The sequence below is a fragment of the Narcine bancroftii genome, chromosome 11 (assembly GCF_036971445.1).
Source record: "Narcine bancroftii isolate sNarBan1 chromosome 11, sNarBan1.hap1, whole genome shotgun sequence".
Taxonomy (NCBI): Eukaryota; Metazoa; Chordata; class Chondrichthyes; order Torpediniformes; family Narcinidae; genus Narcine; species Narcine bancroftii.
Window position 1 is genome coordinate 100031172 of NC_091479.1, and position 13239 is coordinate 100044410.

The window sequence follows — 13239 nt, forward strand, 5'->3', positions numbered from 1 at the left end:
ACACTATAAATGTTAGAGATCACCTGTGTGTCTGTGTGTTTTACTGAGGACCGGAGTTTGTCGAGTTTTATTTGTACATCAGATGATAAATTGGATGAATTTGAACTTGAATTATACCCAGTACAATAAAGAGGGGTTCTTCTGTGAAACATCTAACAGGCTATATGTAACAAAGTATAAGACGTTTCACAGAAGAACCCCTCCTCATTGTACTGGGTATAGTTCAAGATCAAATTCATCCAATTTATCATCTAATGTACAAGTACAACTTGACAAAACAGCATTCTCCGGTCCTCAGTGAAAAACATGCAGACATAACACACATACAGACAGACAGACAGACAAAACAAATGCAGATGTCTCCGTGGATTGTTACCTTGTCGTGGTGGAGATGCTTGTGTGGTCCTGAGATCCCGAGAGTGATGCTGTATGGAGCTATGCTCCTGGTCGGGCCACCCATGGTGGTAAGGTTGAGGGCGAGGTCCCTGACAAAGGACAATCCAACCAAGTCCTCAATGGTGGAGCAGGCGGACGGAGTTACTCTGAACTCAACGGCCATGAAGGCGGATGAAGGCTGCACCAAATCCATCAGCTCTAATCATCATGGTTTTGTGCCATTGGAACTAGTTAGTTGATTTGTGAAGTATCATGTGCTTCTTGGAGTACAACATCAAATACACGTTAAACAAATACACACACAGGCGTCTTCGCCCTGTGGATCAACGGAATGAAGGCCATCATCCTCGACGACAAGGGATCGACCCCATGATGACATATGCTGTATGGATAGACATATATAAAAATAAATAAATACTGTTTAATCAATAGTAGAGTCTTGGATGGTTAGAGATGGTCGCACGAGAGAGGCTCATGTTAGAGATGACCCACTAGACTGCTCACGGAAGAATTGTGTCAGGCACATCTGTCAATGACCTTAAACATTAACATTGTCCCACGTGCCCACAATGTCCATTCACTTCTATCCCCTGCCTCTTTAAGTGTATGTCTCAATGTCTCTTAACATACAACAGCACAGAACAGGGACAGGCCCTTCACCCCACATGTCTGTGCTGGACATGTCCAAATTAAACTAAAATCCTGCTACTTGTATGTGATACATATCCCTCTACAACAGTGATTTTCACCCTTTCCTTCCAACTCACAGACCACCTTAAATCACCTCTTACTAATCAAAGAGCACCTGTGGCATAGGAATTACTTCAAGTGGTATGTGATGGAAAGAAAAAGTTTGAAATCCACTGCTGCACAGTAATACACAAAACACGGGAGGCACTCAGTGGAGGCCTGATGCAGGGTTCACCATCTATTGCCTGACCCACTGAGTTCTTCCAGCATTTTGTGTATTGGTCCAATTTTCAAGCACCTGCAGTCTTTTTTATCTGCCATTCACATCCCTCTATCCCTGCATATTCATGTGTCTATCTAGAAGCCTCTTAAATACACTCTTGTATCGGATTCCATCACTACCCCTAGCAGCCTGTTCCAGGCACCCACCACTCTATGTAAAAAAAAATCTACCCCACTCATCTCCCTCAAACATTACCAGCTCCTTTCCTTAAACACGGGTCCTCTCGTGCACAACGTTTGTACACTGGGGAAAAGATTCTGTCTGTCAATCCCAAATAGGCCTCTCATTATTGTATGAACTTCTGTTGGCTCCCTCTTCAGCCTCTGATGCTTCAGAGAAAGCAACTCATGTTTGTCCAACCTCTCCCCATAGCTGGTACCCTCCAATCCAAGCAACATCTGGTGAACTGCTTCTGTTCTCTTGCCAATGCTTCCATATCCTTCCTGTATTCGGGTGACCTGAATTCCCCACAATTGAACAGTGAGTCAATATAGGTGGTGGTGACCTATATATTCTTACCAAAAAATAAACAAACAAAAAAAAATTTAAACTCTTTCTATGTTTACATCTGTGAGCCTGTCTAAGAGTCTCTTAAATGCCCCTAATGTTTCAGCCTCCACCAGCACCCTTGGCCAGGCATTCTAGGTACCCACAACTCTCTGTGTAAAAAAAACTTACCCCTGACATCTCCCCTAAACTTCCCTCCCTTCACATGTCTTCTGGTGTTTACCCTTCCTTCCTGGGAAGCAGACGCTGACTGTCCACCTTATCTAAGCCCCTCAGAAACTTGCAGACCTCTATCAGGTCTCCTCTCATCCTTCTTTGCTCCAAAGACAAAAGTCCAAGCTCTGCTAACCTTGCCTCAAAAGACTTGTTTTCCAATTCAGGCAACATCCTGGTAAATCTCCTCTGCCCCTCTCCATAGCTTCCACATCCTTCCTATAATGAGGTGACCAGAACTGAACACAATACTCTAAGTGTGGTCTCACCAGAGATTTGTAGAATTGCAGCATGGCCTCTTGACTCCTGAACTCAATCCCCCTATTAATGAAGCCCAACATACCATAGGCTGTCTTAACTATCCTATCAACGCACTCAACAACTTTGAGGGATGTGTGGATTTGGACCCCAAGGTCCCTCTGTTCCTCCACACTGTTAAATATCTGACCATTAACCCTGCACTCAGCCTTCGGGTTTGTCCGTGCCAAATGCATCACCTCAAACTTTTCTGCCAACTCTGCATTCTGTATATATCCTGTTGTAACTAACACAACCTTCTACATAATTTGCAACACTGCCAACCTGCATATCATCTGCAATCTTGCTGACCCATCCGTCCGCTACTTTATCTGGGTCATTTATAAAAGTCACAAAGAGCAGGGGTCCCAGAACAGATCCTTGTGGAAAATATACATAACCATTGTATCTGACTCCACCCTCTTCACATTTTACACCTCTGTAAAGGCCCATTCATTTAAATTATACTGTACTCATGAAATTATCCCAGCGATAATGTCAGGAAGAACCGCTCACCGAACCTCTCCCACTCATCAATAACTGCACGTGGAGCCCCATCTAGTGTGCATGGCCGGTATTACAACCTTCCACAATCTTAAATAATATTAAACAAGTCTTATTTTTAAATTATATTGTATTTGAATAGTTTCTCTGTTTTACATGGAAACATTAAAAATTGCAGCAAAAACATACCATTTAAGCCTTTCAAACCTGCTCTGCCATTCAACAGATTCATGGCTAATCCTCTGAGCAGTTCTCAACCTTTTTCAGATAACATTAACATCGACTCTTCCAGTTTCCATCCCCCATCTCTCTCTTTCCTATCCCATGTCTCCGGCTCCCCACCTCTCTCTCTCTCCATCCCTTTGTCTCCTTTCCTCCATCTCCGCAGTCAGAGCTCCCCCCCCACCCCCCATCAATTCTCTGCTTTTCTCTCCTCCCTTCCTATCCACCCATGCCCTCTTGCCTGTTGGCCTGCGCTCCTCCCCCTGCCCTTCTTTCCTCCTTGCCCCGCTTTTTTAATTCAGGCACCTGTCTGCATTTTGTTCATACCTTGAGGAAGGGCTTAAGCCCGAAACGTTGGTAACGCATCTTCCCCCTCCTGTGGATGCAGCGGGACCTTCTGAGTTTCTCCAGCACTTCTGTCTATTAAATCGAAGGGTGGATCACTTGAAGTTGTCCTTACAAAATGAAGCAGCACTTGTGAATCTACAGGGGTCATTTACTGCATCTGCTACTGTCGGCAGGGCCTCCTCTCCATCGGGAAGATGGGACACAGACAGGGTGAACATTGGGGAGATGGGGCACAGACTGGGAGAACATCGGGGAGACGGACCACAGACTAGGAGAACATCATAAAGAAAGCTCATCAGCGCCTCTACTTCCTCAGGAGTTTGCAGGGGTTTGGTCTTCTTTTTTCTTTGGCTTGGCTTCGCGGACGAAGATTTATGGAGGGGGTAAAAAGTCCACGTCAGCTGCAGGCTCGTTTGTGGCTGACAAGTCCGATGCGGGACAGGCAGACACGGTTGCAGCGGCTGCAGGGGAAAATTGGTTGGTTGCGGTTGGGTGTTGGGTTTTTCCTCCTTTGCCTTTTGTCAGTGAGGTGGGCTCTGCGGTCTTCTTCAAAGGAGGTTGCTGCCCACCAAACTGTGAGGCGCCAAGATGCACGGTTTGAGGCGATATCAGCCCACTGGCGGTGGTCAATGTGGCAGGCACCAAGAGATTTCTTTAGGCAGTCCTTGTACCTTTTCTTTGCTGCACCTCTGTCACGGTGGCCAGTGGAGAGCTCGCCATATAACACGATCTTGGGAAGGCGATGGTCCTCCATTCTGGAGACGTGACCCACCCAGCGCAGCTGGATCTTCAGCAGCGTGGACTCGATGCTGTCGACCTCTGCCATCTTGAGTACTTCGACACTGGAAACCCTAGCAAATTTCTATAGAGGTGTGGTAGAAAGTGTGCTGACCAACTGCATCAAGGTATGGTACGGGGACACCAATTCCCCTGAGTAGAAATCCCTAGAAAAGAGAGTGGACACAGCCCAGGACATCACAAACAAAGGTGGTATGTGGGTGGAAAGAAAAATTTGAAAAACCACTGTTCTAATCATCCCTCATTGACTTGTATGTGCACGGTTTCATAACTCCAAAGGAAATGGGCCAATGACAATTTTTCTCAAGCAAAATATTTCAGTAACAATTGGGTCTAGAGCAGAGATTCTCAACCTTCCCTTCCCACTCACATCACACCTTAATCAATCCCTTACTCATCACAGAACATTGATGGCATAGGGATTACTTAAAGTCGAGTGTGATTGTAAAGAAGAAGGTTGAAAACTACTGTTAAGAATCCAGCCAGGAATTCAAGGCCGATGAAATGAGGCTGGAAATAACACATGTTAACATGGCATTGTTCCCATCACAAAGGCAAACTCAACGCTCCAAGGTTCACAGATATCGGGGAGTTAGAAGAGGAGGTGGCAACTGCAATATTAATGTGAAGAACCTTCATTCAAGGGGCCAGTCATGTTTCATGTTGGTAAAAGCCAATCCACCTGTGAATTACTAGAGTAAGTTTGGCACTAATTAATTTGTTATAAAGAGGCAGTGAAAAGGAATCAATCAGGCAAATGAAATACCCTTAAACCTTCGAATATTTTGGGCGGCACAGTTATCGCGACACTTACAGCTCTAGTGGGTTTGAATCCAGCGCTAAGTGCAAGGAGTTTGTAGGTCCTCCCTGCATGCGTGTGGGTTTCCTCTAAGTGCTCCAGTTTCCTCCCACCCTTCAAAATGTACTTAAACATTTAAATGTAAAAAATGCAATGATTTATGATCGAGCTGGTACTTGCACACAAAAACACACACAAATGTACATACAATGACACATGCATACACAACATAAATTCAGATACACATACACAACTATACACTGTCTTGTACCCTGTTCACACACACTCACTCCTAAAGAAACTTTCAGAGATGCATATCCGAGCACACACTCATACACAAGCACACACAATGAAGCGCACTCATACCCACCCATAACCGTACAGCTGAGCTGTGTTGCCAAAAAGAAACAGTTGCCATGCCGACAATCTCTGCATTGTCCCACCCCAATGAGCTCCCCAGGGCCAACAAAGCATTCTGTTTTAGATGCAGACAGACAGGAACAGAGAGCTGGGCTTCACCGAGAAGAGCTGTGGCTAATGGTTCACTAGCTGCTGTAGATTTGCTCTGGGTTGGTGCTGCCTGTCTAGACTTTCAGAAGAGTGGACTACACACTTCATTGAGGCAGCTCACTCATAACCAGTCCAGACACTAATTTTTGACAGGTTGTTTGAAATAAATGGTTTCCAAATGATCCTCGGTGCTGAACTTTACGAATATCTAGTTGCTAAAGATTTATTTTTCCCTGAAACAAAGAGCTTGCCGTTGAAATGTTGAACAAGGAGTCCGCAAATGCTTGAAAACTTTTGCTCTCCGTGGATGCTGACCTGCTGAGTGCCTCCAGCACTGTGCATTGTTCCAGCCTGCCTTTCACAGGTTTGGAAAGTTAAACCAAACCAGGCCAGCACCCATACAATAGTAAAACACAAATGTCTGCAGACATTGTGATTGAAGTAAAACCATGATGCTGGAGAAACTCAGCTGGTCAAACAGAGCAAAGATAACAGATGCATAATCAATGTTTTGGGCTTGAGGCCTTCATCAATACAAGAGTGTTGCCGAACGGAAGGATGTTGGAGTATGTGGAGTTAAATAGGAAAGTCTGCCAATGCTGTGAATTAATACACTAACATGCTGGAGAAACTCAGCAGGTCACACAGCATCTATTCGAAGTAAAGGGTAACCAATGATTCGGGCCTGAGCCCTTCATCAAACAAAAACCAGGCATACTTGTGTCTGTACTGACTGGGGTTCAGCAGCACTATGGTGAAGCAACAGGACTAGCAGGCAGGGTTTTGCATCAACCACTCCAGGGACACGTGTTCAATTCCCACCATGGGAAACAGAGAATTTAATTAAAAATTGGAAATTTTGGGAAAAAAGTGACTTGTCTCTGTAACATGAACCTACCAGAGTTAAACAAGAAAGTCTGCAGATGTTGGGGTCAGACACAGAGAAACTCAGTGGGTCAAACAGCATCATTGGAAGGAAGGGTGACCAACGTTGGTTACCCTTTGCATCATATGGATGCTGCTTGACCTACCATATGGGCAGCATGGTTAGCGCAACACCTTTACAGCGTCAACAATCAGGGTTCACGCTGTTTGTAAGGAGTTTGTTAGCGCCACACCTTTACAGCGTCAACAATCAGGGTTCACGCTGTTTGTAAGGAGTTTGTTAGCGCCACACCTTTACAGCGTCAACAATCAGGGTTCACGCTGTTTGTAAGGAGTTTGTTAGCGCAACACCTTTACAGCGTCAACAATCAGGGTTCACGCTGTTTGTAAGGAGTTTGTTAGCGCAACACCGGGCTGACCCCTGGTGACCTAGTGGTGTAATTACATCTCACCATAACCAGAACCATAAACAAGTGTGGCTTAACCCAAGTTTTATACAGCTACAATGATCAAACTGGACTTTGCATCGTTTGCAAACAACATACCATCAATAAAAGGTCCTTTAATTCTAAATACAAAAACGTGCCTTGGAATTTGATAGAGCTCGCCATTCCAGGGTAGAGTATAAAGAGTTGGGGTTATTTCCTCATCCTTAACTTAGCCTGCAATAAAAATGACCAACAGGTTCCATCCCCTGCCTCCACCCCACCCCAAAGATTGCTCTGGGACTGATAGTTTTAAACAAAAGAACAACCTGCATTTCTAAAGCTTCCTTCTACAGGCCATGTTCAAATCCAGTTTTCAGGCAATTGAATATTTTTCTTGAAGTGTAATCGTGAAAGAAATACACCATTATTTTGCGCTCAGGAAGCAACACAGTGATATCGATCGAGGGGAAGGAGACAGGAAACCTCTCTCTGCGTAACTTGGAAGGAGTCCTCTCTGTGCATTCGAATGCACAGACGGGCCATGATTTAAAGCTTATTCTGCAAATGGGGTGAACCACACACCTCAAAAACAAAGCACTGTATTGAGTTAGAACTGCATCAGCACGGTCTGATTAAACAGTAGCTCCTGCTTGTTTCAGTTCCACAACGTTGTGCGTGAGACAGAGAACAAAGGAAAGGAAAAAGAGGGCAAGAGAAAGAGTGAGAGAGAGCAAAAGAGTGTGAAAGACACCCAGAGAGACACACACGATAAGGGAATGCTGCATGCAATGGGAGAGAAAGGGCTCTTCGATTACTTTCCCCGATGACATCATTCATTGTTGTCAGGAGGTGGAGGTTCACATCAATTTGTATTTCCAATGTCGAGAAACAAAAGGCAATGATTAAATTAAATGCATCACAACAATTACCTCCCATTCATAACATTTGTATATCTGCTTGCTCTAGAGGCAAGTGGTGAGGTATTTTCACTTAGAAAAATATATCGCGTTCATCAACTAGGTCAATTTTAACATTAATTTATTGAAATGTATTGCATTTACTGCATTAAAATGCATGTTTCAATTAGGTTTCAATTATACAATAAGCAAATTAAGTGTCTCCGTTGCCAAAGCTGACTATTCATGCAATTACTTATTAATATTGAAAACTAAACCATTTTGTCTCAGTGATTCTTGCAGCTCAGACACCTTGTCCAAAGCGGATGTCTTGTTTATTCATTTACATTGTTACATATTCATATCTGCACATTTTCTGCCCAGTTGTTGAAAGATGACAATTTGTTGTGAATGCTTTAGTGGATACTGGTCTGTACAAAAACCGCACGGCAGCGAGACCCCAACTCAACAAAGGATTATGCAGCTCCTGTAATTTTGAAGGTGTTATCCCGTGCCCCAGCCAACATTGACCCTTCATTGCCACCAAAACAGGTCCATTTCACATTACTATTTTTTTTGGTGCTTGCTGCATGCAAATTGCATCTATTTCTATATCAGGCACTTCGAAAAGTATTCCCGTAATTTTAGCATAGTTAGGTAAATGCTAAATTAAAGTGCACAGGAATGATGACGCCAAGATAACCAGTCCATCGACAAAAGGATGAAGATGATTAATGACTTGTGGAGAGGAAGCAGCCTCCGTTCTCCTGTCCATATTAATGGTGCTGAAGTCACGGTCTGGTACGGAGGTGCCGACATGCAGGACAGGAAAAAGCTCCAGAGGGTTGTTAACTCAGCCTACAACATCGCGGGCACCAGTCTTCTCTCCAATGAAGAAACTGTTCTTGAACCCAAGGTGTTTGTTACGGAGGGAAAACACGGAGAGATTCGAGAACAAAGAAGTTTAAAATGGAGACATCAAAATCGTGGGCACCAGTCTTCACTCCATCGAAGTCATCAACATGAGGTGGTGTCTTAAGAAAGTAGCCTCTATCCTCAAGGACCCTCATGACAGGCCATGCCCTTTATACTCTGCTTCCATCAGGAAAAGGTAAAGGAGCCTGAAGGCGAGCACCCAACTGCACAAGGTCAGCCACCAGAGCAGTTTTCCAGTTCATATAGTGGACCAAGATGGAAAGGGTCAGAAAGGTCACCATGTACAAGTCTCCAAACAATGGGGGGGGGGGGGCATCAGGCTGTGAGTGGAACCAAAGTATGAGGGCACCAAGTGACGCTATGTACTGAGGTTTACCTGTCCCAGGTGTTGAAGGATAGGCCTGGCCCCCGTGTTGTGCAATGTCCAAGATAGCTGGACTTTGCCACACCACCTATCTTTTGTGGAAATCTTTTTCCAAATACCTTTGACCACAGGCAGTGGTCAGCACAGAACGTCCTGCAGACACTGAGACTCAATGGACCAGGGGAGGATGGTTCCCAGAGCACTCTATCCAGGTCATCTGGTGGAATGACTCATCATCAGAGCTCACACACAAGCACCAAGACTTGGCCTGGCTGGCAGTGAGAGGACTCCTCCCAATCAGATCCTTCCTGTACAACCAGAACATCACCCACCAAGTACGTTGTCCCTGAGATGACTGTGGTGGAATAGAGACTTTTGGCCCTTCCTTGCTGAATGCAGATCCACAAAGAGTGTGTGAAGAAGGATGCATGGGTCTTCGACACAGTTCACCTTCAGTAGCAACGTATCAGAGGTCTCAGATCTACAGGCTGTTCCTGGGGAAACTGAGTCAGACATCCAGAATTGGTGGAAGACCATTAATCTAGTGAAAGGTGCCCTTTGGGTCTGCCTGAAACCAATTGGTCTTTCAGCTCCTGGAAATGTAAGTGAGGGAATGCTGCCAACTGACACATTCTAGATTGCAGGAATACAAGCTGAGCGTCCCCCTGAGGCTTGGCGCAGACCACACGAGGGCACTGTGGGGAAAGACTGCATTCGAGTCCTCCCATTACTTGGCATTGAGGGGCCGAGACCGAGGGGAACAACAGAGGAGGGAGAAACGTCAAGGTGCCACAGGGATGGTAATGGAGTATTTGGAGAACGAATGCAACTCATCCCCTTCATGGACTCCATCTACATCTCCTGCTGTCTATCAGGGAGCAGACTCAAGTGTGAAAGCGCACAATGACAAGGTTAAAGACCCTGTACCTTCCCTGCAGCCATCAAGCTCATGAATAAACCCCACAACAGGGTACCTTGCTTGGTGCTAATTGATCTTCCTTTACATCATGATTATTACACTGCTCTTTACATGGCAGCGTTTAGAGATAATCTGTAAGTCGCTTTGCAGAAGAACTCTGTTTTCTTTACTCATAATTTTACGAGTGTAGGGGTGAGAGAAATGCTATTACATCGCCAGCCACCCAGGTTTGAATCCAGCGCTGTCTGCAAGGATTTTTTTACATTCTCACCATGGGTTCTTCCCCACCCTTAAATGTACAGGGTTGTGGGTTTTAAATTTAGAATGACAGACCCTTCCAGCCCACAAGCCCTTGCCACCCAAATAACCTACAACCCCATACGATTTGAAGGGTGGGTCGAGAGTGGAGCACCCGGACAAAACCAGGTAATTGAGATCATTGGGCAACCCAGACTTGTGGGCGGGAAAGCCCTGTTACTGTGCTGTCCTTAAATTTGTTTTTTAAATTTCTATTTTAAAATATTGCCTGTCTGACCAACAAGGTAACTCTCCGTGTTACAATGGAAAACACAAGAAATGCAATAAAACAAAATTCTGAAGCAAAAACAACTTTTAATTTTCTACAAAGTCAATTACATTCATTTCAGAACCAATGCCCAACAGTAGTGGTACAGTGAAATATTACCATGATAGAAAATACATTGTTTGGACACTATTCTTTCAAAACTTTAACCCCATGATACAAGTGGCTACAATAGTCAACGTTGTGCAGTGCTGCAACCCTGCACTACAACCAGGAGTGGGTCACCGACCTGTGCGCCTTGGAAGAGTTGGACCATAGAACATTCCAGCTTCCAGCACCAAATGCAGAAAGCCAACAGTTGAGAGATCAGGTTACTATGGACGTGACCATTGATTCACTGAAATAAGTTTTCCTAAAACAATTGAGGCAGGATGTTCTGTGATCAAACTCTGAGAACAGAAGAATCAACTGTACAAATTTGTCAAACCTGCTCACTCGTGGGACCCAAGTTTGAAGTTTACAGAGAGTAGAGCATACATTACAACTGCAGCCATGAAATAGAATTATTTTATGCATTCTCACATCAGACCTGAGATTACATTTACCACTAAAGAGAGATTCTGGAAATGCTTTTGAATGTGTCGAACTATTTCAGACCAACCCAAGTAGGTACAGTTCCCAGACTAACCAACTGGTAGTCCATCTAGCTTCAACTCATTCCCACAAGAGACAATCGTTCTCTAGAAACTGGAAGTCACACCAGGGGGCAATTTCTACACAGTGGATTGGAGAGGTTTGAGGTCACAATGATCTCAGGAATGTTTGAGAGGAGAGATCCACCTTTGGGATTTGTTGCACCAAATCAACATTCAAAAAAAAATCTCATATGTTGGGGCTCAAACTGACATTGGGCTGTAAAAGAAGTCGGTAATCAGGACGAGCATTTGCTGTAGGAGGGGAGAAGGCCATACAGGCTGCTGACAGGCAACAGATCAAACCAAGGTATAGGTTAGTTGTACCCCCACTATTCTGAACACATAACCTGAGTAAACACATTACGCTTCAGTATTAAACAATTCATACAAAGATGTACTAAAACCTAACAAGAGGTCAACGTGTGCAGGATCACATCAAAAAGAACATTCCAGTATTTGATCAAATACACCCAAATTGCACACGGTCCACAAAGGTTCTTTTTGTTTGCTTCTAATTTTGGTCTGTGTTGGAATGGTATTGGAAGACCATGTCTGGATTCGCTGAGAGTTGCTAGACTGTGCTTTGCAGTTTTCCATCGCAGCCTTCCATTCGAAACTGGTTCCGGGCTGAGACTTCATGCCACATCAGGGAGATGCTCTACAATGCTCCAGCATGCTTTGAAAAAAACGAGCAGTAGCCCTGCCGTTGCACTGGCTGCTGCGGTGCGCACATCATCCTACTGACAGGGACCGACACAGCAGCTGTGACAACAGCAGGGCTTAACCTCAGCAGCCGGATTGTTTGGCATTTGACCCAGACCCCTTAGTGATCGATAGTGTGGTGAATACCTAAAAAAATTTAAAACAAATTGCTTAAAAAACAAACCCCATTATCAAAGTTTGAGATGCCCTCGCAATGAAATGTCGAGATATTATGGATCAAGGCAAGCCACAGCACAGGCCACTCAAGACTTTGCTTTCTAATACTCCCCTCCCATCCCAGTTCATGCATTCCTTTCCATTTACCTGGCTTAAAATTAATTTTTTAAAAACTCATTCTGTGGAAGTGGATGACCCTACCACAGTGGTGGTGAGCTACTCTGAAGGTATTAATAGAGGACTCTGGGACAGACGTGCAGACCTTCCCAGAGGAATATCAAGTTGTTTTTCACCTCTCCCTCTGGCTTCAAGGTCACCAACTCTTTTTTAAAAGTCTCCACTGTCTTGGAGAACTCAAAGGCAAACAGAGACCTGTTCGAGCCTTGCAGACACCTTGGGCGCACTGACTTGACAAGGGCATGTTGCCCGTGGGGCACCAACCATTCAAGCAGCAGCCGGTTCAACTCCAGAGATAGAGTCAACTCGTCCACATTGCTCACCCGAGCTGGTCTGATTTGCCTGCATTCCGCGCAGGTCCCTCAACCTTCCCTATCCATGTCTGGGGTCCAAATATCAACACATAATTACAACCCCCTTTTACAGTGGGGGGAAAAACAAGCAAATGTAAAGGTGGACCTTCACCACAGAAGGCCCAACAGGCAATTTCCTTTGGAACTGCCAACCCTTTAAAGTACTCTTTAAATCCACATCCTAGGTGGTGGCCCCTCAAGGTACCCTCCCTCGCATCCATCCCAATCTTTCCTGGAATGATCCCTTCTAGCCCATAAACAGCAGAATTTTCTACCTTTTTTGGCTGGATAAAGGGGTGACCATGGGTAGCCACATGGGCCACAACTATGCCTGCCTTTTTGTTGGCTACATGGAGCGATTCAATTCTACAAGCATTTTTTCCCCCCTTTCTGTATTGCAGTTTGTTTACATTTCTTAATTTGTTTACACGTGAACATTGTGTAGTTTCTTTAAAATAATTCTGCCTGCCCGCTGGAAAAGAATCTCAGGTTTGTATGTGATATCATGTACGTACTCAGACAATAAATCTGAAGCCTGCAGGCCAGGTTCCTCAACTCTTTCGCCACTTTAGATTATACATCTTTACCTCCTAAGGGCTGACTTCCTCCAGCATTTC

The 13239-nt window shown here is 44.7% G+C and overlaps 1 protein-coding gene across 4 annotated transcripts in view; it reads right to left on the reverse strand.

The window, feature by feature from the left end:
- Positions 1–10587: 10587 nt before the first annotated feature.
- The window catches only part of LOC138746212 (thioredoxin reductase 1, cytoplasmic-like), a 73156-nt gene continuing 70504 nt past the window's right edge, over positions 10588–13239 (reverse strand). For all 4 annotated transcript variants that reach the window (XM_069904250.1, XM_069904252.1, XM_069904249.1 and 1 more), the window contains one exon: positions 10588–12062. In XM_069904250.1, the coding sequence (XP_069760351.1) occupies positions 12000–12062 (63 nt within the window). In that variant the 3' untranslated portion in view covers positions 10588–11999. The remainder of the gene's footprint in view (positions 12063–13239) is intronic.